At 48.5% G+C, this 26,308-nt stretch overlaps 3 protein-coding genes across 5 annotated transcripts in view; 1 reads left to right on the top strand and 2 right to left on the bottom strand.

Moving 5' to 3' along the window:
• The window catches only part of RABL2B (RAB, member of RAS oncogene family like 2B), a 53,481-nt gene extending 35,125 nt beyond the window's left edge, over positions 1-18,356 (bottom strand). The window contains exon 1 of the mRNA XM_050953376.1: positions 18,307-18,356. The gene's annotated coding sequence lies outside the window, so the exon portion shown is untranslated. The remainder of the gene's footprint in view (positions 1-18,306) is intronic.
• Positions 11,309-26,308, bottom strand: part of LOC127051204 (uncharacterized) — a 185,638-nt gene continuing 170,638 nt past the window's right edge. Inside the window, exon 2 of the mRNA XM_050953222.1 lies at positions 11,309-11,349. The gene's annotated coding sequence lies outside the window, so the exon portion shown is untranslated. The remainder of the gene's footprint in view (positions 11,350-26,308) is intronic.
• On the top strand, positions 18,439-26,280 carry LOC127051257 (uncharacterized). Of its 3 annotated transcripts, none has more exons than XR_007774450.1 (2): positions 18,439-18,677; positions 19,393-19,658. XR_007774450.1 is itself a non-coding variant. In XM_050953350.1 (2 exons), exon 2 carries the CDS (start codon positions 25,078-25,080, stop codon positions 25,855-25,857), a length of 780 nt encoding a protein of 259 aa, XP_050809307.1. In that variant the 5' UTR covers positions 18,439-18,677; positions 25,039-25,077; the 3' UTR covers positions 25,858-26,280. The 3 variants fall into 3 exon arrangements, 1 of the variants encoding a protein (XP_050809307.1); XR_007774451.1 differs by having other exon boundaries at positions 19,368-19,658; XM_050953350.1 differs by lacking the exon at positions 19,393-19,658 and adding an exon at positions 25,039-26,280.

Raw genomic sequence — 26,308 nt, 5'->3', positions numbered from 1 at the left:
AAGGTCCTGCACCTCCGCTTCGCAGTCAGATGTGACTCTCAGCCAGCCAGTAAAACAGAGGTTTATTTGATGACAGAAACAGGGTCTAAAACAGAGCTTGTAGGTACCACGAGCCGGACCCCTCAACTGGGTCCATTCTGCGGGGCAGTGAGCCAGACCCTCACGTCTGCACTTCACTCCTCGTCCCCAGCCAGCTCCAGACTCCAAAACCCCCTCCAGCCCCTCCTTCTCTGCTCAGCCCCTTTCCCAGGCCAGGAGGTCACCTGATCTCTTTGTCTCCCACACCTTCAGTTGACACCTTTGCAGAGGAGGGGCCCAGGCCATCAGTTGCTAGGAGACAGAGTGCCAGGCATTTAGGTGCACTGTAGAAATCACACACCCTTATTCCACCACCTAGATACTTAAGAACTGCACAGGGGACACTGAGGCACCAACACAGTATTCAGAGAAAACATTAAGAAAATTCCAAGTTCATCACACACCTTACATGGCCCATCGTGTACAAAATACATCATAACTATATCATAATCATACAACTTCGAAGAATATGGAGTGCAGTGTCACAGGGACCTTGAGAGCTCATTTAGTTCAGTCCCCTGCACTCAAGTCAGGATTAAGATGTTTGTCTAACCTGCTTTTAAAAATATCCAATGATGCAGATTCCACAACCTCTCTCTGGGCAGTTTATTCCAGTGCTTAAACATCCTGACAGGAAGTTTTTCCTAATGTCCAACTTAAACCGCCCTTGCTGCAATTTAAGCCCATTGTTTCTTGTCCTATCTTGGAGTCATAGAATATCAAGGTTGGAAGGGACCTCAGGAGGTCATCTAGTCCAACCTGCTGCTCAAAGCAGGACCAATCCCCAGAGGTTAAGGAGAACAGTTTTTATCCTCCTTCTTGTAACAACCTTTTATGTACTTGAAAATTGTTATGTCCTCTCAGTCTTCTCTTCTCCAGACTAAACAAACCCATTTTTTCAATCAGCCCTCATAGCTCATGTTTTCTAGACTTTTAATCATTTTTGTTGCTCTTCTCTGAACTTTCTCCAATTTGTTCACATCTTTCCTGAAATGTGGCATCCAGAACTGGACACAATGCTCCAGCCGAGGCCCAATCAGCAATCAGTCGAGCGGAAGAATTACTTCTTGTGTCTTATTTACAACTCTCCTGCTAGTACAGCCCAGAATTATTTTTGCTTTTTTTTGCACGTGTCACACTGTTGACTCATATTTACCTTGTGATCCACTGTGATCCCTAGATCCCTTTCCACAGTGCTCCTTCCTCGGCAGTCATTTCCCATCTTGTGTGTGTGCAGTTGTTCCTTCCTAAGAGGAGTACTTTACATTTGTCCTTATTTATTTCATCCTATTTACTTCAGACCATTTCTCCAGTTTGTCCAGATCATTTTGAATTTTAATTCTGTCCTCCAAAGCACTTGCAACCCCTCCAAGTTTGGTATTGTCCGCAAACTTTATCAGTGTACTCTCTATGCCATTATTTAAATCATTGATGAAGATACTGGACAGAACTGGACTGATCCATGCAAGGCCCTACTCAATATGCTCGTCCAGCTTGACTATGAACCACTAACTACTCTCTGGGAACGGTTTTCCAACCAGTTTTGCACCCACCTTATAGTAGCTCCATCTAGGTTGCATTTCCCTAGTTTGTTTATGAGACGTTATGCAAAACAGTATCAAAAGCCTTACTAAAGTCAAAATATACCACATCTATTGCTTCTCCCTCTCCTCCCCACTCCAAGGCTTGTTACCCTGTCAAAGGAAGCTACTAGGTTGGTTTGACATGATTTGCTCTTCACAAATCCATGCTGATCCTTACTTATCACCTCATTATCTCCTAAGTGTTTGCAAATTGATTGCTTAATTATTTGCTCCATTACCTTTACGGGTACAGAAGTTAAACTGACTGGTCTGTAATTCCCTGGGTTATCCTTAATCCCCATTTTTTAGATGGGCACTATATTTGCTCTTTTCCAGTCCTCTGCAATCTCTCCCATCTTCCATGACTTTTCAAAGATAATTGCTAATGTCTGAGATATCTCCTCAGTCAGCTCCTGGAGTATTCTAGCATGTATTTCAGCAGGTCCTGGTGACTTGAAGACATCTAACTTGTCCAAGTAATTTTTAAGCTTGTTCTTTTCTTATTTTAGCATCTGATCCTACCTCATTTTCACTGGTATTCATTAAGTTAGATGTCCAGTTGCTACTAACCTTTTTAGTGAAAACTGAAACAAAAAAGGCATTTAGATCCTCTGCCATTTCCATGTTTTCTGTTATTCTTTTCCCCCCTCATTGAGTAATGGGCCTACCCTGTCCTTGGTCTTCCTCTTGTTTCTAATGTAGTTGTAGAATGTTGTCTTGTTACCCTTTATCCAGACTCTTAGGGAAAAGCTAGCAGCATCCTGTGTCTAGAGCCAGGCTCTCTGGGAATACTTGACAAACAATGAGCAATAAAAATGAGAAGCTTCACAGAGTACCAGAAAAGTTAACTTCCCTACTCCCCACCCTCCAAATAGGCCACTCCCCATGTCCAGCCATGCTGTGAACCTAGTGCCAGCAGGGGAGACATTGCATTTCTCCCAGCTGTCTGGAGAGCCCCTGTGCTTCTATCATGCCAGGGAGCAGCAGCACAAGCTTTCCCTGTGGGTCCCCACCCAGGACCACATGAAACTCTTTGCTGAATCTTTCAATCATCATCAATTCACGGGGGAGGGATAGCTCAGCGGTTTGCCCATTGGCCTGCTAAACCCAGGGTTGTGAGTTCAATCCTTGAGGTGGCCATCTGGGGCAAAATCAGTACTTGGTCCTGCTAGTGAAGGCAGGGGGCTGGACTCAATGACCTTTCAAGGTCCTTTCCAGTTCTAGGAGATTGGTATATCTTCAATTATTACCTTAATGCAACACTGACATTTTGCACTTGTACAATACAGACTTCAGCAGAGAGAAGCCTAGAACCACTGGCCACTGACTGTCCAGGAATATTTCAAGGACAGAGTCTGACTAGGATAGGAGCAGACCATGGGAAGAATGGGTGCTTCATGAATCACCAGATGTAGGCAGGAGAGGGCAGAGTCAGCTAATGGAACATGGCATTAACACAAGAACAACCATACAGGGTCAGACCAATGGTCCATCTAGCCCAGTACCCTGTCTTCTGACAGTGGCTGGTGCCAGACACTCAGAGGAAATGAATAAAACAAGGCACTTTATTGAATGATCCATCCCCTGTCATCTAGTCTCAGGTTCTGGCAGTCAGAGGTTTAGGGACACCTAGAGCATGGGGTTGCATCCTGACCATCTTGAATAACAGCCATTCATGGATTGATCCTCCATTAACTTATTTAATTTTTTTTGAACCCACATATACTTTTGGCCTTCACAACATCCCCTGGCAACAAGTTCCACAAGTTGACTGCATTGTGGGAAGAAGTTTTTTTAAACCTGCTGCCTATTAATTTCATTTGGTGACCATTGGTTCTTGTGTTATATTAGGGATGAATAGCATTTTCTTATTTACTTGCTCCACAACACTGACAATTTTATAGACCTATCATATCCCTCCTTAGTCATCTTTTGTCCAAGCTGAATAGTCCTAGGCCTTTTAATCTCTCCTCATCATACCCATAATCATTTTTGTTGCCCTTCACTGTACTTTTCCTCCAATTCTAATACATCTTTTTTTTGAGATGGGGTGACCAGAACTGCATACAGTATTCAAAGTATGGGTGTACCATGGATGTATATAGTGGCATTATGATATTTTCTGTCTTATTATTGTAATCCTTCTGGGTTCAATATCTAAGGATTTCTCTTGACAATACAAAACAGAACCAGCTCAAGCTCCCATCCATTAATCTGGAAAATTAACTACCACCTCTGGGTGCCTCCAAGAGGAAATACTACTACTCTTTTAAGCACACAGTGTGTGTAGCCAAGAAAGCATTCAGTAAAAAGGGAAAAGGAACCCAGCACTGATTTGGGAAAACACCACAACCAGGATTCAAAAGCACATGACCACGAACAAGCACCCATCAGAATATGTTGGATAAAGGCCTTTGCTTCAGTTTCTCACCTTGTGGTGCGAAAGTCTAACAAACAAATATTCCTTTAACACACCACTCAGTTGCTGTTTTTGGTTAGCAAAGACCCAGAGTTGAGAAATATGTTCATATAAGTTCATTCGCCCCCTCCCCCGCTGCAGTGGGCAGTGTTGAGCAATGCCCTAGCTGTTACAACTAGTTCAACGTTGCTGCTGTTCACTCTGCCACTGTTGATCTAAGGTTCAGCACCTGGTTATCAGTTATTTCAGCTCTAGTAATAGCTGAGCAAAAGAACAACATACAACTGAGTCTAATCAGCTGTCTTTAAACAGTGGAGAGAGAGAGGAGCCAAACAGTGTATAGGACTCTTTAAGCAGCTCCCCTACCCCCACATAGGAAAACCTGTCCTCACCTTCTTTCTTCCTCATGGCATTTGGCATCCCTACCCACTGCTTAGCAAGTGCAATTCAGCTGAGGGTGACCCCCTCAATCAGGGCAGGCTAAGCACAGTTCTTCTGCCCTTTACTCGTACAATCAGGATAACACCACTTCATCACTCAATATTAAAGTGATTTGTAACAACACTGGCCAAAAGTGATTTTGGCAAAGCACCTCTATCATGCTATGCATTTAGGCAGAACAGGCAGTTTTATGCAAACACCTTCTGTTCCTGAAGTCCTGTTTTACCAACTCATCACTAGATGTCAGGGGAGAACTCATCCAAGACCCGCTAAAGTTGTCTATCCCTTTCCTAGTGGTTCTTATCATCATTAGCTTTTTGACGGCTGCTGCACATTAAGCGGATGTTTTCAGAGAACTATCCACAATGACTCCAAGATCTCTTTGAGTGGTAACAGCTAATTTAGACCTCATCATTTTATCTGTATAGTTGTGTCATAAACAGATAGCTAAGGGTTAATGTCTCTTCCACCTGAAGCACCTGACCAGAGGACCAATCAGGAAACCGGATTTTTTCAACTTTGGGTGAAGGGAATTGTGTGTCTGGGTCTTTGTTTTCTGTCTGCCTGCTTTCTCTGAGCTTTGGAGAAGTACTTTCTACTTTCTAGTCTTCTGTTTCTAAGTGTAAGGACAAAGAGATCAGATAGTAAGTTCTATGGTTTTCTTTTCTTTGGTATTTGCATGAATATAAGTGCTGGAGTGTTTTGATTTGTATTCTTTTTGAATAAGGCTGTTTATTCAATATTCTTTTAAGCAATTTACCCTGTGTTGTATCATCTTAATACAGAGAGAACATTTGTATGTATTTTTCTTTCTTTTTATATAAAGCTTTCTTTTAAGACCTGTTGAAGTTTTTCTTTACTTCAGGGAAATTGAGTCTGTACTCACCAGGGAATTGGTGGGAGGAAGGAATCGGGGAGATCTGTGTGTTGAATTGCTAGCCTGATTTTACATTCCCTCTGGGGGAATAGGAAAGTACTTTTTGTTTTCAGGATTGGGAACAGAGAGGGGGAGTCTCTCTGTGTAGTTTCACAGAGCTTGTGTCTGTGTATCTCTCCAGGAGCACCTGGAGGGGGGAAGGGAAAAAGGATTATTTCCCTTTGTTGTGAGACTCAAGGGATTTGGGTCTTGGGGTCCCCAGGGAAGGTTTTTCAGAGGGACCAGAGTGCCCCAAAACACTCTAATTTTTTGGGTGGTGGCAGCAGGTACCAGGTCCAGGCTGGTGGCTAAGCTTGGAGGTTTTCATGCTAACCCCCATATTTTGGACGCTAAGGTCCAAATCTGGGACTAAGGTTATGTCATGGTGGCAGCGGTGGGATGATCTAGACAGAATCCAGAAGCCAGTAGGAATATTATATTTTTCTTTTCTCTGCTAAGGGCTTTTTAGCAGAGAGAGAAACAGTTTGGTTTTAAAAGGGAACCAGAGAGAATTTTTTTTTCTGCTCTCTCTGGCAGTTTGTGGCTTGCATGTTAAGCGAGAAGCCATTAAGAGACTGTTGAGGGTCTTTTGTCATGCAATAGCCCTCCCATTAGGAGGCAAGTACCAGCACTTATATGCATGCAAATAAAGTGGTTTTTCTGGTTTACTTTCATTGAACATTAGCTAAAGAGAGAAAGGGAAACAAGCACTGTTGCTAGGCAGACTTCAGAAGGCAACAGAGAACCTGCAGTTCAGAAGATAAACACCGGAGGGCACCCCAACACAAGAAAACAGGAACCATGACTTCTAAGGCAAAAATTGAGGCCGAAGAACAAATCAAAGAAGCTGAACACAGGCGAGAGATGGAAAAACACAAACAGGAACTGGAAATAAAACAAAAAGAGATGGAGATGAAAGAAAGAGAAGAACAGATCAAAGAGGCAGCCTACCAAAGAGAACAGGCAGCCTACCAAAGAGAACAGGCAGCCAAAGAGGCAGCCAAGGAGGCAGCACACAAAAGAAAACTAGAAGAAGAAGAGGTGGCCTACCGAAGGAAACAAGCAGAAGAAGAGTTGGCCCACAGAAGGAAGCAAGAAGAAGAAGAGGCGGCCCACCGCCGAGACATGGAAAAACAACAAAAAGAAATGGAAAAACAACAAAAAGAGAATGAAGAGAAGGAAAAACAGAGAAAACATGAACTGGACTTGGCAAAAGCTGGGCTGCCTGTGCCAGCCAACCCTAACAACCCGGCGCCAAATATTGCTCCACAGCACAGAAAATTTCCCACCTACAAGGCAGGTGATGACACCGAGGCCTTCTTGGAAAATTTTGAAAGAGCCTGTCTTGGGTACAACATCCCCGAAGACCAGTACATGGTAGAATTGAGGTCACAGCTCAGTGGACCTTTAGCAGAGGTGGCAGCTGAAATGCCTAAGCTGCAAATGAATGACTATAAACTTTTTCAAACCAAGGCCAGATACCGAATGGAGATAACCCCAGATCATGCCCGTCGGCGCTTCAGAACCCAAAAGTGAAAACCCGAGGTGTCATTTCCCAAACACGCCTACTACATTGCAAAAAACTATGAGGCCTGGATAACAGGAAACAACATTCAAACCTTGGAAGAACTGCACCTCCTCATACAAATGGAGCAGTTATTGGATGGTGTTCCTAAAGACATCACACGGTACATACAAGATGGAAATCCCAAAGATATCGCTGAGGCGGGGGAGATTGGAGCCAAATGGATGGAACTGGCAGAAAGCAAGAAAGCTACTGTCAAGGGGAACGATTACCCCAGGGGGCACACAAACCATAAACCCTACAACCGAGGACAGCCAAAGACCCCACATACCACCCAAGTAAAGCCACAGATACCCTACCCTTCAACCTCACCAGTCTCCAGTAACTCACCTCGGCCCAGTGACCCATCAAATGGAAGATGCTTTAAGTATAATGAACTGGGACATATCAAGGCCAACTGTCCAAAGAACACCATGCGAGTGCAATTCATTACACCACCATCACACCAAAGATCCCCAGGCCCGGATGCCTCTCAAATACCCTTGGAGCGAAGGGAAAATTTGAGAGTGGGCGGAAAGAAGGTTACTGCATGGAGAGACACGGGGGCACAAGTGTCAGCTATCCACCAATCCTTCGTTGACCCCAAATTCATCAACCCAAAGGCCAAAGTTACAATTTACCCCTTCATGTCACAAGCTGTAGACTTGCCTACAGCTCAACTGCCTGTCCAGTACAAAGGCTGGTCAGGAATGTGGACTTTTGCAGTCTATGACAATTATCCTATCCCCATGCTACTGGGGGAAGACTTGGCCAACCAGGTGAAGCAGGCCAAGAGAGTGGGAATGGTTACACGTAGCCAAACCAGGCAAGCTTCCAGACCCATTCCTGTTCCTGAGCCGTCCACAGAGGCCCCGTCTGTGTTACCAGAGACCCAGACAGAGGTAGTGGACCCGGATTCCATGCCTACCACTGAAACAGCCACAGCATCTCCAGTCCCAGGCCCGGAACTGGAACAACAACCAGCACCAGCAAGTGCAACTACATCTTCAAACTCAACGCCAGAGGGCGCCAGCGAGCCAAAACTGGCAGAAGCAACAGACAGCCATACCCAAAAGGCTCAGCCAGAGCCTGAAATACCCTCAGGTGCACCAGCGGAGAGCGGTTCACCAGCAACGGATACAACCCCATCACCTACATCGCTTCCAGAGGGACCAAGCCCAAGTCCACAGTCTGAGGAAGAACTGGTGACCCCAGCCTCAAGGGAACAGTTCCAGACTGAGCAGGAAGCAGATGACAGCCTTCAGAAAGCTTGGGCGGCGGCACGGAGCACCCCACCGCCTCTCAGCTCTTCTAATCGATCCCGGTTTGTTATAGACCAAGGACTTTTATACAAGGAAATTCTTTCTGGTGGACACCGGGAAGAATGGCAGCCGCAAAAACAGTTGGTGGTTCCAACTAAGTACCGGGGGAAGCTCTTAAGCTTAGCCCATGATCATCCCAGTGGCCATGCTGGGGTGAACAGAACCAAGGACCGGTTGGGGAAGTCCTTCCACTGGGAGGGGATGGGCAAGGACGTTGCCAAGTATGTCCGGTCTTGTGAGGTATGCCAAAGAGTGGGAAAGCCTCAAGACCAGGTCAAGGCCCCTCTCCAGCCACTCCCCATAATTTTTCAACTTTGGGTGAAGGGAATTGTGTGTCTGGGTCTTTGTTTTCTGTCTGCCTGCTTTCTCTGAGCTTTGGAGAAGTACTTTCTACTTTCTAGTCTTCTGTTTCTAAGTGTAAGGACAAAGAGATCAGATAGTAAGTTCTATGGTTTTCTTTTCTTTGGTATTTGCATGAATATAAGTGCTGGAGTGTTTTGATTTGTATTCTTTTTGAATAAGGCTGTTTATTCAATATTCTTTTAAGCAATTTACCCTGTGTTGTATCATCTTAATACAGAGAGAACATTTGTATGTATTTTTCTTTCTTTTTATATAAAGCTTTCTTTTAAGACCTGTTGAAGTTTTTCTTTACTTCAGGGAAATTGAGTCTGTACTCACCAGGGAATTGGTGGGAGGAAGGAATCGGGGAGATCTGTGTGTTGAATTGCTAGCCTGATTTTACATTCCCTCTGGGGGAATAGGAAAGTACTTTTTGTTTTCAGGATTGGGAACAGAGAGGGGGAGTCTCTCTGTGTAGTTTCACAGAGCTTGTGTCTGTGTATCTCTCCAGGAGCACCTGGAGGGGGGAAGGGAAAAAGGATTATTTCCCTTTGTTGTGAGACTCAAGGGATTTGGGTCTTGGGGTCCCCAGGGAAGGTTTTTCAGAGGGACCAGAGTGCCCCAAAACACTCTAATTTTTTGGGTGGTGGCAGCAGGTACCAGGTCCAGGCTGGTGGCTAAGCTTGGAGGTTTTCATGCTAACCCCCATATTTTGGACGCTAAGGTCCAAATCTGGGACTAAGGTTATGTCAAGTTGGGACTGTTTTCCAATTTGCATTACTTTGCATTTATCAATATTGAATTTCATTTGCCATTTTGTTGCCCAATCACCGTTATGTGAGATCCTTTTGTAACTCTTCACAGTCTACTTTGGACTTAACTATCTAGAGTAAATTTGTATCATCTGAAAATTTTGCCACCTCACTGTTTACCCCCTTTTCTAGATCACTTATGCATATGTTGAACAGCACCAGTTCCAGTAAAGATCTTTGGGGGTATGCTGCTATTTACCTCTTCCACTGTGAAAACTGACCATTTATTCCTACCCTGAGTTTCCTGTCTTTTAACCAGTTCTTGATCCATGAGAGAACCTTTCCTCTTATCCCATGAAAACGTATTTTGCTTAAGAGCCTTTGGAGTGGGACCTTGTCAAAGGCTTTCTGAAAGTCCACATACACTCTATCAACCGGATTGCCCTTTTCCACATGTTTGTTGACCCCCCTCAAATAATTTGAATAGATTGGTGAGGCATGATTTCCTTTTACAAAAGCTGTGTTGACTCCTCCCTAACAAATCATGTTAATCTATTTGTCTAATAATTCTTTACTATAATTTCAACCAGTTTGCCTGGTACTGAAGTTGGGTTTACTGGCCTGTAATTGCCAGGATCGCCTCTAGAGCCTTTTAAAAAAACAGTGTTACATTAGTTACCTTCCAGTCATCTGGTTCAGAAGCTGATTGAAGTGATAGGTTACATACCACAGTGAGTAGTTCTGCAGTTTCACATTTGAGTTCCTTCAGAACTTTTGGGTGAATCCTATCTGGTCCTGGTGACTTACTATTGTTTAATTTATCAATTTGTTCCAAAACCTCCTCCATTGGAATTCTAGTCTGGGACAGTTCCTCAGAATTGTCATCTGGAAAGAATGACTCTGTGCAGAAAGGACTGTACCCAACACAGGTGTCGACTACACTGCAAGAACAAGCAGCTTTAAACAAGCCTGTGGCCTAGCGGTATGTGATCATGTTTTCCTCCTGCCTGTACATGTAGAAATGAGTGACTGGGCAGGTGATCAGCAGGGTGACTGAGATCATCACTATCTCATTTACTGATAGCTTAAACACAAAAATAGCCCCCTTCCCATGAAAAACTCCCACCTAGCCCAGAGTTCGACAGATGTACAATCATTCTGTTAACCACATGTCCTGTCAACATTCCCCTCAGCCCCCCCACCCATTTGCTTGTTTCAGCAACTCTTTGATTCACACCTGCAGCTATACTGTGAGCTCTCTGGCGCAGGGACGGTCTCTTACTCTGGGTTTACACGGCCCCACAGAATGGGGCCCTGATCCTGATTAGTGCCTCTGGCACTGCTGTACCAACAGGGTCAGAGAACAAGGGGTTAACCACTGTCACATTTTGGTTTGTCCACACAGGCAAGAAGACCCAGGTTCTAACTGCTGGGCCACAGTGTGCATCACATCCACGTTTACACATGCTAATTTTTGTCGGCTACTCCAGATTATGGGGCCGCTGACTGCCTCAGTCTGGGACACTCACTGATGTGGAGTGGTGACAGGATACATCTTGCTAGTCCAAGAAAAGACGGTTACTCACCGTTGTAACTGTTGTTCTTCGAGATGTGTTGCTCATATCCATTCCAGGTAGGTGTACGCGCCGCGCGTGCACGTTTGCCGGAAACTTTTTACCCTAGCAACTCCAGTGGGCCGGCAGGTCGCCCCCTAGAGTGGCGCCGTCATGGTGCTCGATATATACCCCTGCCGGCCCGCCCGCTCCTCCGTTCCTTCTTGCCGGCTACTCCGACAGTGGGGAAGGAGGGCGGGTGTGGAATGGATATGAGCAACACATCTCAAAGAACAACAGTTACAACGGTGAGTAACCGTCTTTTCTTCTTCGAGTGATTGCTCATATCCATTCCAGGTAGGTGATTCCCAAGCCTTACCTAGGCGGTGGGGTCGGAGTGAGAGGTCACGGCCTGGAGTACTGCAGAGCCAAAGGCCGCATCATCTCTGGACTGCTGAACCAGGGCGTAATGGGAAGCGAATGTGTGGACCAATGACCAGGTCGCCGCCCTACAAATCTCTAGGATTGGCACGCGGGCAAGGAAAGCCAGCGATGATGCCTGTGCTCTGGTGGAGTGAGCAGTCACACGGCCCGTCGGAACGTGGGCCAGGTCGTAGCAGGTCCTGATGCAGGAGGTAACCCAGGAAGATATCCTCTGCGAGGAAATCGGCAGCCCCTTGACCCGGTCCGCTACCGCCACGAATAACTGGGGGGACTTGCGGAATGGTTTGGTCCTGTCCACATAAAATGCTAGCGCCCGACGGACATCCAGCAAGTGGAGCTGTTGCTCCCCGCAGGACGAATGGGGCTTTGGAAAAAAGACGGGGAGGAAGATCTCTTGGTTAACGTGGAAAGCTGAGACTATCTTGGGAAGAAAGACAGGGTGTGGCCTCAGCTGCACCTTGTCTTTATGGAAGACGGTATACGGGGGGTCTACTGTGAGGGCCCGTAGTTCTGACACCCGTCTAGCTGAGGTGATGGCCACTAGGAAGGCGGTCTTCCATGAGAGGTAGAGCAGGGAGCAAGTAGCTAATGGCTTGAATGGAGGGCCCATGAGCCGAGTTAGGACCAGGTTGAGGTCCCATGAAGGGGCCGGAGGGCGGATTTGTGGATAATGCCGCTCCAGTCCCTTCAGGAATCTCACCACCATAGGGTGGGAGAAGACAGAACATCCGTCCACTCCAGGATGAAACGCGAAGATGGCCGCTAGGTGGACCCGGAGGGACGACAACGCCAGACCCTGGGTCTTGAGGGACCAGATGTAGTCTAAAATAGTGGTGACGGGAGTCTCCATAGGGCGAAGACCTTTCTCCGAACACCAACAGGAGAAACGCTTCCACTTAGCTGAGTAAGTAGCCCTGGTGGAAGGCTTTCTACTGCCCAGGAGAACCTCCCGAACCGGGGTAGAGCAGTGTAACTCGGATCCTGTCAACCACGCAGGAGCCATGCCGTAAGGTGCAGAGACGGAAGGTCCAGGTGACAGAGGCTGCCGTGGTCCTGGGTGATCAGGTCCAGATGTAGGGGCAGGGCAACTGGATTGGCTACTGAGAGGTCCAGCAACATGGGGTACCAATGCTGTCTGGCCCATGCTGGAGCTATGAGAATCACCCGAGCTCTGTCTCTGCGCACCTTGAGGAGAACCCTGTGTATCAGCGGAACGGGAGGGAATGCGTAAAACAGGTGGGCTGTCCATGGGATCAGGAATGCATCTGCTAGAGACCCTGGCTCCCGACCCTGGAAGGAGCAGAATGCTCGACACTTCCTGTTCTCCCTGGACGCGAAGAGGTCCATCCGGGGAAGACCCCACCTCTGGAAGAGTGAGAGGGCGACGTCTGGACGGAGGGACCACTCGTGCAAACGGAAGGATCTGCTCAGTCGATCCGCTAGAGTGTTCCGCACTCCCGGGAGATAGGAGGCGGAAAGGTGAACGGTATGTGCTATGCAAAACTCCCAGAGGCGCATTGCCTCGAGACACAGGGGAGAGGACCTGGTGCCACCCTGCTTGTTGATGTAAAACATGGTCGTCGTGTTGTCGGTGAACACTGCGACACAACGACCTTGAAGGAGATGGACAAACGCTTGACAAGCAAGACGAACCGCTCTCAACTCTCGTATGTTGATATGGAGGTCCATATCCTGAGAGGTCCACAAGCCCTGAGTTCTCTGGGCACCGCAATGTGCCCCCCAGCCCAGATCTGAGGCGTCCGTAGTCAGGGATGCCGAGGGCTGGGGCGGATGAAACGGGAGCCCCGCACAGACTACGGACTGGTCCAGCCACCACCGAAGGGAGTCCAGTACCCTCTGAGGGACGGTGACGACTGTGTCCAATGAATGTCTGGCCGGCCGGTACTGCGCGATGAGCCAAGATTGAAGAGGCCTCATGCGGAGTCGGGCATATGCCGTCATGAACGTACAGACTGCCATATGGCCTAGGAGGGCCAGACATGTTTGTAGAGAGGTCAGCGGGGCCGCCTGCAAGCGCAGAATGATGGCCGACAGCGACTGGAACCTGGGCAAGGGTAGCAAGGCCCTGGCCAGGGTAGAGTCCAGAACGGCCCCGATGAACTCTATCCTCTGCGTGGGGAGCAGAGTAGACTTGTCCACGTTGATGACGAGGCCCAAGGCAGCAAAGAGGCTGCTGATCCTGCGGACGTGGTCACGGACCTGCAGCTCCGATGTGCCTCAGATCAGCCAGTCGTCTAGATAGGGGAACACATGAATGCGGCAACGCCGAAGGTGTGCGACGACGACTGCCATGCATTTCGTAAACACCCTCGGGGCCGTAGAGAGGCCAAACGGGAGGACCGCAAATTGATAATGTTGGCGGTCGACCACAAAGCGGAGGAAACGTCTGTGCTGGGGGGCAATGGAGATGTGGAAGTAAGCGTCCTGCATGTCGAGGGCGGCGTACCAGTCTCCGGGATCCAGGGATGGGATGATGGTTCCAAGGGATACCATACGGAACTTCAACTTCACCATATACTTGTTGAGTTCCCGCAGGTCGAGGATGGGCCTGAGGCCGCCCTTGGACTTGGGGATTAGAAAGTAGCGGGAATAAAACCCCTTGCCCTTCTCGCTCTCTGGAACCTCCTCTATGGCTCCCTTGACGAGAAGCGCGTGCACCTCCTGACGGAGGAATTGCTCGTGAGAGGGGTCCCTGAAGAGGGACGGGGATGGTGGTGGTGGGGGGGGGCGAAGAAAACTGCAGGCGATAACCGGCCTGCACCGTACGCAAGATCCAACGGTCCGATGTTATTCGGGTCCACGCCGGGAGGAAAAAAGAAAGACGGTTGGAAAACTGCGGGGAAGGATCCGGAGGGGAAACTGGTACTGTGCCCTCGGGCGCACCTTCAAAATGAAGGCTTAGGTCCCGGAGGGGCCTTGGCGGAGCCTTGGTTCTGCCCCGTTTGGCCACCGGACTGTCTGCGGCGGTTGTTCCTGCCGCGGCGCCTAGTGAGGTCCTGCTGCGGACGGAACTGAGGGTACGGCCGCCGCTGCCGCTGTTGGTTCTGCTGCCGGAATGGCCTGCGCTGTGTCGCAGGCGTATGCATCCCCAGCGACCATATTATGACCCTATTATCCTTGAGGTCCTTTAGTCTGGGGTCTGTTTTATCGGAAAACAGGCCCTGGCCTTCAAAGGGGAGGTCCTGGATAGTATGTTGGAGCTCCGGTGGAAGGCCAGAGACCTGCAGCCAGGAAATTCGGTGCATCGTGAGCCCCGAGGCCAGGGTCCGAGCAGCCGAGTCGGCAGCATCTAGATAGGCTTGTAGCGATGTCCTCGCTACTTTCTTGCCCTCATCCAGGATGGTGGAAAACTCCTGGCGGGCGTCCTGTGGCAGGAGCTTCGCGAACTTCCCTGCCGCTACCCACGAGTTGAAGGAGTAGCGGCTGAGGAGGGCCTGCTGATTGAGACCCTGAGCTGTAGCGCCCCCGCCGAATAGACCTTGCGGCCCAGGAGGTCCATTCGTCTCGCCTCCTTCGACTTGGGCACTGGGGCCTCTTGACCGTGGCGCTCCCTGTCGTTCACCGACTGGACCACCAGTGAGCAGGGTGTCGGGTGAATGTATAGGTATTCATAGCCCTTCGAGGGGGCCATGTACTTCCGTTCCACCCCTCGAGCGGTCGGAAGGATGGAGGCCGGTGACTGCCAGATGTTAGCTGCGTTGGCCTGGATTGTTTTTATAAAGGGCAGGGCCACTCCGGTGGGCGCATCGGCGGAGAGGATGCTCACCACCGGGTCCTCAAATTCAGACACCTCCTCCGCTTGCAAGTCCAGGTTCTGTGCCACACGTCGGAGGAGGTCCTGGTGTGCCCTAAGATCCAGCGGGGGAGGGCTGGAGGACGAGGTACCCGCCACTGCCTCATCCGGTGAAGACGACGAGGAAACCCCCGGCAACAGAGTGTCCACAGGGGGTTCCATCTGGGGCTGCACCTCCGTCGCTGGAGGGAGCTCTGGGTCCTGGTGACTGGACCTGCCGTCTGCTTCCGGGGAGGGAGGGGGTCTAGACACCGTCGCCTCCGGTGGCCTGCGTTCCCCTGTAGGGCGGGGGCTAATGTGTTGTGGACCCTGGGCTTGGCAATACGCCCATGGGGTCCAAAACCCCCACTGTTGAGGCCCTCGCTCCTGTGGTGGAGGGTCCTGGAACAGGGCCGAGTGTCTGTCCTGGCCCAAGGTATAGGCGCTGTCAGCCTGGGAAGACACCGATGGTTCCTTAGAAGGCCACGGAGGCGCTGAGCCTGTTTGGTAGGCGTCTCTGTGCGCCGACTCCGACGCTCCCCTCGGTGCCGAGGGTCGGTGCCACGACCCGTATCGGTGCCGGGATCGGGAACGGCGTGATAACCGGTGCTGGGATCTGGAGTGGGATCTGGAGCGATGGTGCCGGGAGCGGGACCGCGACCTTCGATCAGCGCGGTGCCGGGATGGCAGTGGAGACCGGGACCTGCCACCGGCACGGTGCCGGGAGGTCGACCGGGATCGGGACCTACCACCAGTTCGGTGCCGGGAGGTCGACCGAGGAGCCGAACGTCGAGGTGAACGGCTCCTAGAGTCTCGGTGCCGGCGGTGAGAGGAGCCAGACCGGGACCGTGCAGATACCGATCGGTGCCGCGAGTACGACCGGTACCGCCTGGGAGAACGGTGCCGGGACTGCGAGCGGCGCCCCGAGCGTGAGCGTTCACGTCTCCGGGGTGATCGGTGCCGGGACTCTGGAGACAGCGCTCGTAGCATCGGTTTGCCCCTGGAGGTTACCCGTCCCGGAGGTGCCGTCTGAGGCTGCGATGGCTCCGTCAGCGCGATCAAGTCCCATGCTGAGGCAAAAGTCTCCGGCGTAGATGGTACTAGCAGCTCGACCCCTGATCTTAAGGGGGAGCTAGGAGGGGCTGGACTCGACGGACCTTCCGGGCCCGGAGTCGACAGCAGCCCTGCAGGCGGTGCCGCGGCCAAGGTAGGTGCCGGGCACTCCACTCGGGCCTGCCTCGATGGTGTTGCAGACGCCGAGGGTCGTGAGTCTGCTCCCGGTGCCGGGGATGGTCGGTGCCGAGGAGTCTTGCCGGTGCTGGCGTGGTCCGGTGCCGGAGTAGAATTAGCCGACTGCGCCACCGGTGCTGGAGTCAGAGCCGCTTCCATGAGGAGAGCGCGGAGCCTTTGATCCCTCTCCTTCTTCGTGCGAGGCTTAAAGGCCTTGCAAATGCGGCACTTTTCACTGATGTGCGATTCCCCCAGGCACTTGAGGCCCGCGTCGTGGGGATCGCTAGTCGGCATCGGCTTTTTGCATGCCGAGCACTGCTTGAAGCCCGGCGAGCCAGGCATGGGCCCGGTGCCGGGCGCCGGGAAGGGCAACGGCCCACCCGCGAACAAGTTAAACAACTATATATAATAAACAACTAACTAATATACTACTTCAAACTGTCTATAAAACTATTTACAACTACGACTACGAACAGTGTACAGGAGAGCTAGGTACGTGGAGGACAGCAAGCCGCACTCCACAGTTCCAGCAACCGACACGGCGGTAAGAAGGAACTGAGGAGCGGGCGGGCTGGCAGGGGTATATATCTAGTGCCATAGTGGTGCCACTCTAGGGGGCGACCTGCTGGCCCACTGGGGTTGCTAGGGTAAAAAGTTTCCTGCAAACGTGCACGCGTGGCGCGTATACCTACCTGGAATGGATATGAGCAATCACTCGAAGAAGAACTTGTGCTGTGCCTTCCTTTCTGGAAGTGCTCTAGCCTTGGGCCAGACTCCCTGCAGCAGAGACAATGGCGATGCCTCTCCTGCGGCTGGCTTCAGGGCAAGGTGCATTTATACAGCAGTGGCATTCAGGGCCTGGCTGGAGCACTCATGTGTACTGCACAGATTGTCTGACATTCGGGAATCTGTGCTATTACATGACTTTCTAGCTGGAGTCTGGGGCCTTTGAATTGCAAAATGTTATTTACTGTAAATATGGTAATAAATTGTTATTGGCCTTACAGTCGAATTCCAATTGGTCCAATGGGCAATACCGTCTCTGCCCATACAGTTCTCATTGCTGGGTCATACTGGCTGCACTCCGCTGTGGTGTCTTGTGTGTCCCAAATCTCTACTGGCCTCTAGGGGGCACTCCTGTCCTGTTCAGAATCATTCTGAACCCAGCACAAAGCCAGGACAGGCCTCTGGAGAAATATTTCACCATCAAAAAGTTGAAAACTCACTTCAGTTTTCACAAACAGCCTTAGCCCTAACTGGATATTATGATGCTCTACCTCTGCATGAGCCCATAAACCCAGCCATTATATCACCAGCTCACCACACCTCAGCCACTGTCCCAGCATGCACCTCAAGCCCTCAGCTACCACACTGTGGACATGGCAAAGACCTATACAAATGGGCTGTTTGGTTTACTCCAGTATCAGGAATACCTTCTCTCCTACTGTAGATACAATGCTATTCCCTCACCCCATCCCAACACACAGTGCAGTCCACATGCAGACCCTCCTTCACTTCATATGTCAATTGACGACAACAATTAACTTGTCTCCTGTTGCTCCATATGAAGTCTAGAACCATTCATTTCACAGCTGTCATTCCACGAAGAGTCCAGGAGACCAGGATACGTCTCCCACCCTCTGTTGTGAGAGGCCTGGACTTGACATGACCCACAGCCATCTTGTGTATGACTTAGCATAACCCGCAGCCATCTTGTATGCTCAGCCACCATAAATTAGAAATAAAAACTACTGAGTCAGGAAAATTCATCCTCAGCAGACAGAAAAATACCAGCTGCAGCCTTACTAACAGGGATAGATACAGTAAAATCACATTCATGGGAATAGAAGGAAGTAGGGACAAACTAACCTTGAGTTTCTGCAAGTTTCTTACTGGGTGCCTGTGAGAGTTTTTAGTTCAAAGTTGCTTCTGCTGATAAGTAGCAATTATGAGGTTTTGCTGTTGCTAGAGAAGTTGTTTGAGCCCATTGGGATTATGATTGGTTAAATTTATTGCATAGTCATGTTTCAAGTAAAATAGTTGGTTAAAAGTATAGATAAGAAGGACTCTCATTTTAACTATATAATGAGAGTCAAAAGAGATGCCAGCTGGAACTAACTCCAGGACACAGCTCAAGAACAAAGCTGCCAGAATGCTTACATCCTGCAGAAGCCAGCCCCCCGGACGAAATCTGATGCTGACTGACCGTTGAGAGAAGTCTGGCTGCTTTGTTGGGAGTGGTGAGCAGTCGATGCTTGGCGTGTCTATTCTGTTGATTGATTGTTAATAAATATGTGTACATGTTTAACGGTATTACTGTGTAAAGGCTCCTTCACTGGCACAAGGTCTTGTTAACCCACAGAGGGCCACTGGACCCAGGAGAGCGGGAGGGCCTAAATTGTGTGGGTAACACCTCCAGGATACATAGCAGCTGGAATAATTTACAGATTAGTGACAAGTTTCAGAGTAGTGGCCATGTTAGTCTGTATCATCAAAAAGAACGAGGAGTCCTTGTGGCACCTCAGAGACTAACACATTTATTTGGTCATAAGCTTTTGTGGGCTAAAACCCACTTCATCGGATGCATGAAGTGGGAAATACTGTATGCATCCGATGAAGTGGGCTGTAGCCCACAAAAGTTTATGCCCAAATAAATTTGTTAGTCTCTAAGGTGCCACAAGGACTCCTCGGGTTTTTATTTTTTATACACATTAGTAACATCTTGATGTGAGGGTTGTATTGCATCATAGTAGAGAAGGGATCTGGGCAGGGATACAAGGCCAGACTTCTAGCTCTGTGTGGCACTAACTATAAGCTTCTTGACTCAGGATTTTTTTTAAGTGTGTTTTAATTCACCTGGGCTACATATTGACACTCTAAACTGCTGTAAAATCTTTAACTCGTTTCTATTCTTTCCATGTCTCGTTCAGTACTTTGTGTCCATTCTTTTCCCAGGAGCTTAGAACATGGAAAAGGAAGAAAGGGCTGAGCAGAGGGGAGAACTTTCTGCTTTACCAACTGGCATTTTCTTCTCCTTCCCCATTGTTTTCATGTTATGGTGCAATTAACTAAATTTAGGAATAATGTTTTTAAAGTCACAGCTGAGGGGAAACACTGCAGCAGCGAGTGTCTCAGACAAACAAACTTTTAACAGGTCCCTTTGTGACTGATTTATAAGTTACAGAAAAACACCTTGGTTAATAAATCCCCAGGAAATTCTGTACTGTTGTCATTAATGCTCAAATCTTGGAGGGATTTGTCATGGAGACAAATCAGGACTGTTGTGGGGAAGGTCCTGAGCAGAGACAAGGAGCAGGAAAACTTCACTTTCAAACTTCAGCTTTTCCATTCAGTTTAAAGTGTGCTATTAAGGGGCACTCACTGACCCCTGTGCAGTTTCTACCTCTCAGCAGAGAGAGGTACAAGCTCAGGACTGAATAGGTAGAGGCTGTCAGGCAGGGAACCTCCTCTAGGTCACTGGGAGAGGCTAGGAAGGGGAGAGGGTGGCTGGAGCAGCTGCTGTCTGCGCTGTACCTGTTCTGTGCAGTAACAGACCCACCAGGACTCTCAAGTCAGTGCATTTCATCAACACCAATACAAGATACTAAAGACAAAGTGTCATCCCCGTGGCTGCAGAAGAGCTTTCACAGCGGGTCGCCATGTCCCTGCAGGAGCATCCTAGCCAGTAAGGATCACTGAGATCAGAGCTGGAACCAGTCTCCTCCTGACCCCTTGGGCCAGGGCAAGACAAGTTCCTTACCCTCTCCTCTCCCTGGCTTTGTGCAGGCTGATGGGTCCCACCCCTCTGTTGTGTGAGGCTGCAGAGTCACCTCCCATTTTTCCTGAAGTTCCACCTAGTTTTTTCCCTTTTTCATCTCACTACACACAGTTACATTCAAGCCAACTTCCTCCTGAACTGAGCCAGTGCTTCTCAGTGAGGCCTAGCCCAGGACCATATTCCCTAAGGAAATCAAGATGGTGAGAGGCAGACCAGCTGGAAGTCTCTATGTAAAGGTACAAGAAGTGAAAAATAGAGGTGAGGTCATGATGGGGTCTACTAGAGACCACCAAACACCTCCTCTTCCTGAACAAGGCATTTCTAGAACAACCAACAAATATCTACAACATGAGACCAGGGGGACTTTATGCAGTCATCTATTGGAAAGGTATACCTATCTCATGGACTGGAAGGGACCCTGAAAGGTCATTGAGTCCAGCCCCCTGCCTTCACTAGCAGGACCAAGTACTGATTTTTGCCCCAGATGGTTCCCTCAAGGATTGAGCTCACAACCTTGAGTTTAGCAGGCCAATGCTCAAACCACTGAGCTATCCCTCCCCCCAAGGTAATGTGTCAAAACACAATATTTCCAGTAAATCCTTGGAATATATTGGAGACAATTTTTTATTTCAGAGAGTGGAGGAAGTAACCAGGGACACGGCCATTTTAGACTGGATTCTAACCAACAGGGAGGAATTGGTAGCGAATCGGAAGGTAGCAGGCAATTTGCGTAAAAGTGACTGTAAAATGAGAGATTTTATGATTGCAAGAAAAGGGAAGAGTGAGAGCAGTACAATAAGGACAATGGACTTCCAAAAAAGGCTTTAACAAAGTCAGAACTGGCAGGTAAAGTCCCATGGGAAGAAAATCAAAGGAAGAAGGTCAGGAGATCTGGCAGTTTCTCAAGGAGAAAGTATTAAAGGCACAACTGCAAACTATTCCAATGTGAAGGAAAGAGAGGAAAAATAGTAAGAGCCCAATATGGCTCCATCAGAAGCTTGTTAGTGACCTGAAAAGGAATCCTACACAAAGGGGAAACATGGCTAACTGCTAAGGAGGAGCACAAAAGAACAGCACAAGGACATACGGGAAAAATCAGAAAGGCTAAGGCACAAAATGAGTTACATCTAGCAAGGGTCATAAACACATTAGGATCAAGAGAAATAACATCGAGAAGGCTAAAAAGTGTTTAATGCCTATTTTGCTTCACTCTTCACTAAAAAGTTTAATGGGGACAGATACTCAACACAATTAACATTAACAACAAGAGGGAAGGAACACAAGCCAAAACAGGGGAAAGAATAGGTTAAAGAATATTAAGATAAGTTACATGTATTCAAGTCAGCAAGGGCCTAATGAAATTCATCCTAGGGTACTTAAGGAACTAGCTGAAGCAATCTCAGAAGCGCTAGTTAGCAATTATCTTCAAGAACTCTTGGAGGATGAGTGAGGTCCCAGATGATTGAAGAAAAGCAAACATAATATGTATCTTTAAAAAGGGAAACAAAGAGGATGCAGGAAATTATAGATTAGTCAGCCTAACTTCGAAACCTGGAAAGATACTCAAATTATCAATCAATCAGTTTGCAAGCACCTAGCGGGCAATAGGATTATAAGAAAAGCTCAGAATGGATTTGTCAAGAACAAATCATACCAGCCTAATTTCCTTCTTTGACAGGGTTCTGGACTAGTGGATGAGGTGTAGGGGGTAAGTAGTAGTCATGGTATATCTTGATTTTAGTCAGGCTTTTGACAAAGTCCCACAGAACATTCTCATAAGCAAACTAGGGAAATGCAGTCTAGAAACATTTCCTACAAGGAGGGTGCAGAATGGGTTTAAAGTCTGTACTCAAAAAGTAGTTATCAATGGTTCACTGTCAAACTGGGAAGACACATCTAATGGAGTCCTGCAAGGGGCTGTCCTGGGTCTACAGGGCTGGCTTTAGGCCTATTCCACTAATTCCCCTGAATCGGGCCCGTGCCTAAGAGGGCCCCGCGCCCAGTGAGAATCTCTTCCCTAGCTGGAGGCGCCTTTTTAATTTTTACTCACCTGGCGGCTCTCCGGATCTTCAGCGGTACTTTGGTGGCAGGTCCTTTGCTCACTCTGGGTCTTCGGCGGCACTTTGGTGGCGGGTCCTTCGCTAGCTCCGGGTCTTTGGCGGCGGGTCCTTTCCTTGCTTTGGGTCTTCAGCGGCACTTCGGTGGCGGGTTCTTCGCTAGCTCCAGGTCTTCGGCGGCGGGTCCTTTGCTTGCTTTGGGTCTTCGGCGGCGGGTCCTTCACTTGCTTTGGGTCTTCAGCGGCACTTCGGTGGCGGGTCTTTCAGTGCCGCTGAAGACCTGGAGCGAGTGAAGGATCCGCTGCCGAAGTGCTGTCAAAGACTCGGAGCACCGCCCGGTGAGCACAAGCCTCACGTGTGTTTTTACATGTGTTTTTTTTTAGTCATCCCTGCCGGGTCCCCATCAAAAATGTTCGAATTGGGCTCCGCACTTCCTAAAGCCGGCCCTGTGGGTCTAGTATTGTTCAGTACTTTCATTCGGACTGGGATAACGCAGTGGAGAGGATGCTTATAAAGTGTGCAGAGGGCACCAAGCTGGGAGGGGTTGGAAGCACTTTGGAGGACAAGATTAAAATCTGAAACAACCGTGACAAATTGGATTCTATGGTACTGCAGAAAGTTCCCTCCTTGAACCCAACTGGTAGAAACTTTACTGCAGCCCCTTTAGCAGCTGTAGCATGCCTGGAGCTCTCACAACATCCTGAGTTTTGTATAAAATAACTAACCAACCAACCAACCTTTCAGTTAGCAGTAAATGCAGTTACCCAGAGCACAGCACAGGGACCTTTCTGGCATCAAATCTGTGCATTAAAATGTGCAGGAGGTGCCAGAAATGCTCACATTGTATTAGAAACCCCACCTACAGGAGACAAGAGAAGAGAAGTGAAACCTTTAGAAAAGTTTATGGACATTCGGTAGCCTGCAATGGATGCAAGATGAGTTAGGCGCATGCTGGCCTTGATCCCTAGGAGCAGAAATGGGTCTGTCTGCTTTGCAGCCACCACAGCAAATGCTTCCTCTGTCACCTTCATGAGTTTTAATCCACCATCCAGCAAAGTGCCATTATTATTTCAAACCCACACATCTCACAGCTCTGTGTGATAGACCCACCTCTTGCTCCCAGGGGCTTTGTGTGCCTGAATCATTGATTACTGTTTGCCTTTCAAGACTGCAAGGTCCCTTGAGCCGGGACTGTGACTCCAAAATGTTCTGTACAGGCCCATCACATGTTCTATAAAACCATGCAATTAATAATCAGAACACTGGCTTCTGACTCTAAAGTATTAAAGGAAATGGCCACATGCATTTGGGAAGGGAAACACAGCTCTATTTTAAAAACAAGTGAATGCAGTGGGACAGGCATCTGCCTCGATAGGAAGACATTACTTTTATGTAATATTAAGGTTGTGCTGATGAGTGGGGCTCAATACAGTCCTTGACGTACCTTCCCCATCTCTGCGATACCCTGGAGTGGCAAGGAGTTCCAGTATCAGAGCGGTAGCCGTGTTAGCCTGGATCTGTAAAAGCAGCAAAGAATCCTGTGGCGCCTTATAGACTAACAGACGTTTTGGAACATGAGCTTTTGTGGGTGAATATCGACTTCGTCGGATGCAAGTAGTGGAAATTTCCAGAGGCAGGTATATATATGCAAGCAAGAAGCAAGCTAGAGATAACGAGGTTAGTTCAATCAGGGAGGATGAGGCCCTGTTCTAGCAGTTGAGATGTGAAAACCAAGAGAGGAGAAACTGGTTTTGTAGTTGGCTAGCCATTCACAGTCTTTGTTTAATCCTGAGCTGATGGCGTCAAATTTGCAGATGAATTGAAGCTCAGCAGTTTCTCTTTGAAGTCTGGTCCTGAAGTTTTTTTGCTGCAGGATGGCCACCTTAAGGTCTGCTATAGTGTGGCCAGGGAGGTTGAAGTGTTTTCCTACAGGTTTTTGTATATTGCCATTCCTAATATCTGATTTGTGTCCATTTATCTTTTTCCATAGAGACTGTCCAGTTTGGCCGATGTACATAGCAGAGGGGCATTGCTGGCATATGATGGCGTATATTACACTGGTGGACGTGCAGGTGAATGAACCGGTGATGGTGTGGCTGATCTGGTTAGGTCCTGTGATTGTGTTGCTGGTGTAGATATGTGGGCAGAGTTGGCATCGAGGTTTGTTGCATGGATTGGTTCCTGAGCTAGAGTTACTATGGTGCGGTGTGCAGTTACCGGTGAGAATATGCTTCAGGTTAGCAGGTTGTCTGTGGGTGAGGACTGGCCTGCCACCCAAGGCCTGTGAAAGTGTGGGATCATTGTCCAGGATGGGTTGTAGATCCCTGATGTTGCGTTGGAGGGGTTTTAGCTGGGGACTGTATGTGATGGCCAGTGGAGTCTTATTGGTTTCTTTCTTGGGTTTGTCTTGCAGTAGGAGCTTCTGGGTACACGTCTGGCTCTGTTGATCTGTTTCCTTATTTCCTCGTGCGGGAATTGTAGTTTTGAGAATGCTTGGTGGAGATTTTGTAGGTGTTGGTCTCTGTCTGAGGGGTTAGAGCAGATGCGGTTGTACCTCAGTGCTTGGCTGTAGACAATGGATCGTGTGGTGTGCCTGGGATGGAAGCTGGAGGCATGAAGGTAGGCATAGCGGTCGGTAGGTTTTCGGTATAATGTGGTGTTAATACCTCTTGCATCCGACGAAGTGGGGATTCACCCACGAAAGCTCATGCTCCAAAACGTCTGTTAGTCTATAAGGTGCCATAGGATTCTTTGCTGCTTTTACAGATCCAGACTAACACGGCTACCCCTCTGATACTTGACACCATGCAAGGCAAGGCATTTAGCTGTATGGAGTGGAAATCCATCAACCTCATGAAGAAACTTGCACAAATACAGACAGATATCATCTTCCTTTCCAAATGCAAACGGATGGACATCATACCAAATGGACTAAAGGTAAAAAATACACTGCTATCTACATACTACACAGACCACAGTGAGAGATTATGTCATACTCTATCAAAGAAACTGAGGAACCACCTGATCAGCATCCTATACAGCAAACAGGAAAACATCAAAAAAGAGTTCTCCAACCTGGAGACTCTCATTAATAACCAAACTTCCATACAAACGGACTTCACTAAAATAAGACAGGAGATCTACATTACTCCCTTCACCTCTCTACAAAGGAAAAAGGACGGTAAGCTGTCTAAACTCCTACTTGCCACATGGGGCCACAACCGTGGTACCCCTAACCCACCCAGCAATATCATCAATCTGTCCAACCACACACTCAGCCCAGAAGAAAAGTCTGTCCTATCTCAGGGACTCTCTTTCTGCCCTGCCACCCCCACCAACATGATACAGTTCTGCGGCGATCTGGAAGCCTACTTTCGCCGTCTCCGACTCAAAGAATATTTTCAGGACAACACTGAACAGCGCACTGATACACAGGTACCCTTCCACCAACAGCACAAGAAGAAGAACTCCACATGGACTCCTCCTGAGGGTCAAAATGACAGTCTGGACCTATACATTGAATGCTTCCGCCGACGTGCACAGGAGAAATTGTGGAAAAACAACATCGCTTGCCTCATAACCTAAGTTGTGCAGAACGCAATGCCATCCACAGCCTCAGAAACCACCTTGACATTATAATCAAAGAGGCTGATAAAGGAGGTGCTGTTGTCATCATGAACAGGTCTGACTACCAAAAGGAGGGTGCCAGACAACTCTCCAACACCAAATTCTACAGGCCACTTCCCTCAGATCCCACTGAGGAATACACTAAGAAACTGCACCATCTACTCAGGACACTCCCTACACTAACACCGCAACAAATCAATGTACCCTCAGAGCCCCGACCAGGGTTATTCTATGTGAAAGTAGAATGAATTAAATTGTAAAAATAAGAATGGATTAAAGAAATGTTGTATGTACCTTTAAGCAGAAATAAGAAATGTTGAAATACAGGTGCCAGGAAAAGAAACATTAGGCATAAACAAGGGTGCTAATGGCGAAACGTTAACAGAGGATCGGTAATAGTTAGTAAGGA

This window comes from Gopherus flavomarginatus, chromosome 1 (genome assembly GCF_025201925.1).
Source record: "Gopherus flavomarginatus isolate rGopFla2 chromosome 1, rGopFla2.mat.asm, whole genome shotgun sequence".
In the NCBI taxonomy this organism is placed as follows: Eukaryota; Metazoa; Chordata; order Testudines; family Testudinidae; genus Gopherus; species Gopherus flavomarginatus.
This window is presented reverse-complemented; position numbering and strand designations above follow the sequence as displayed.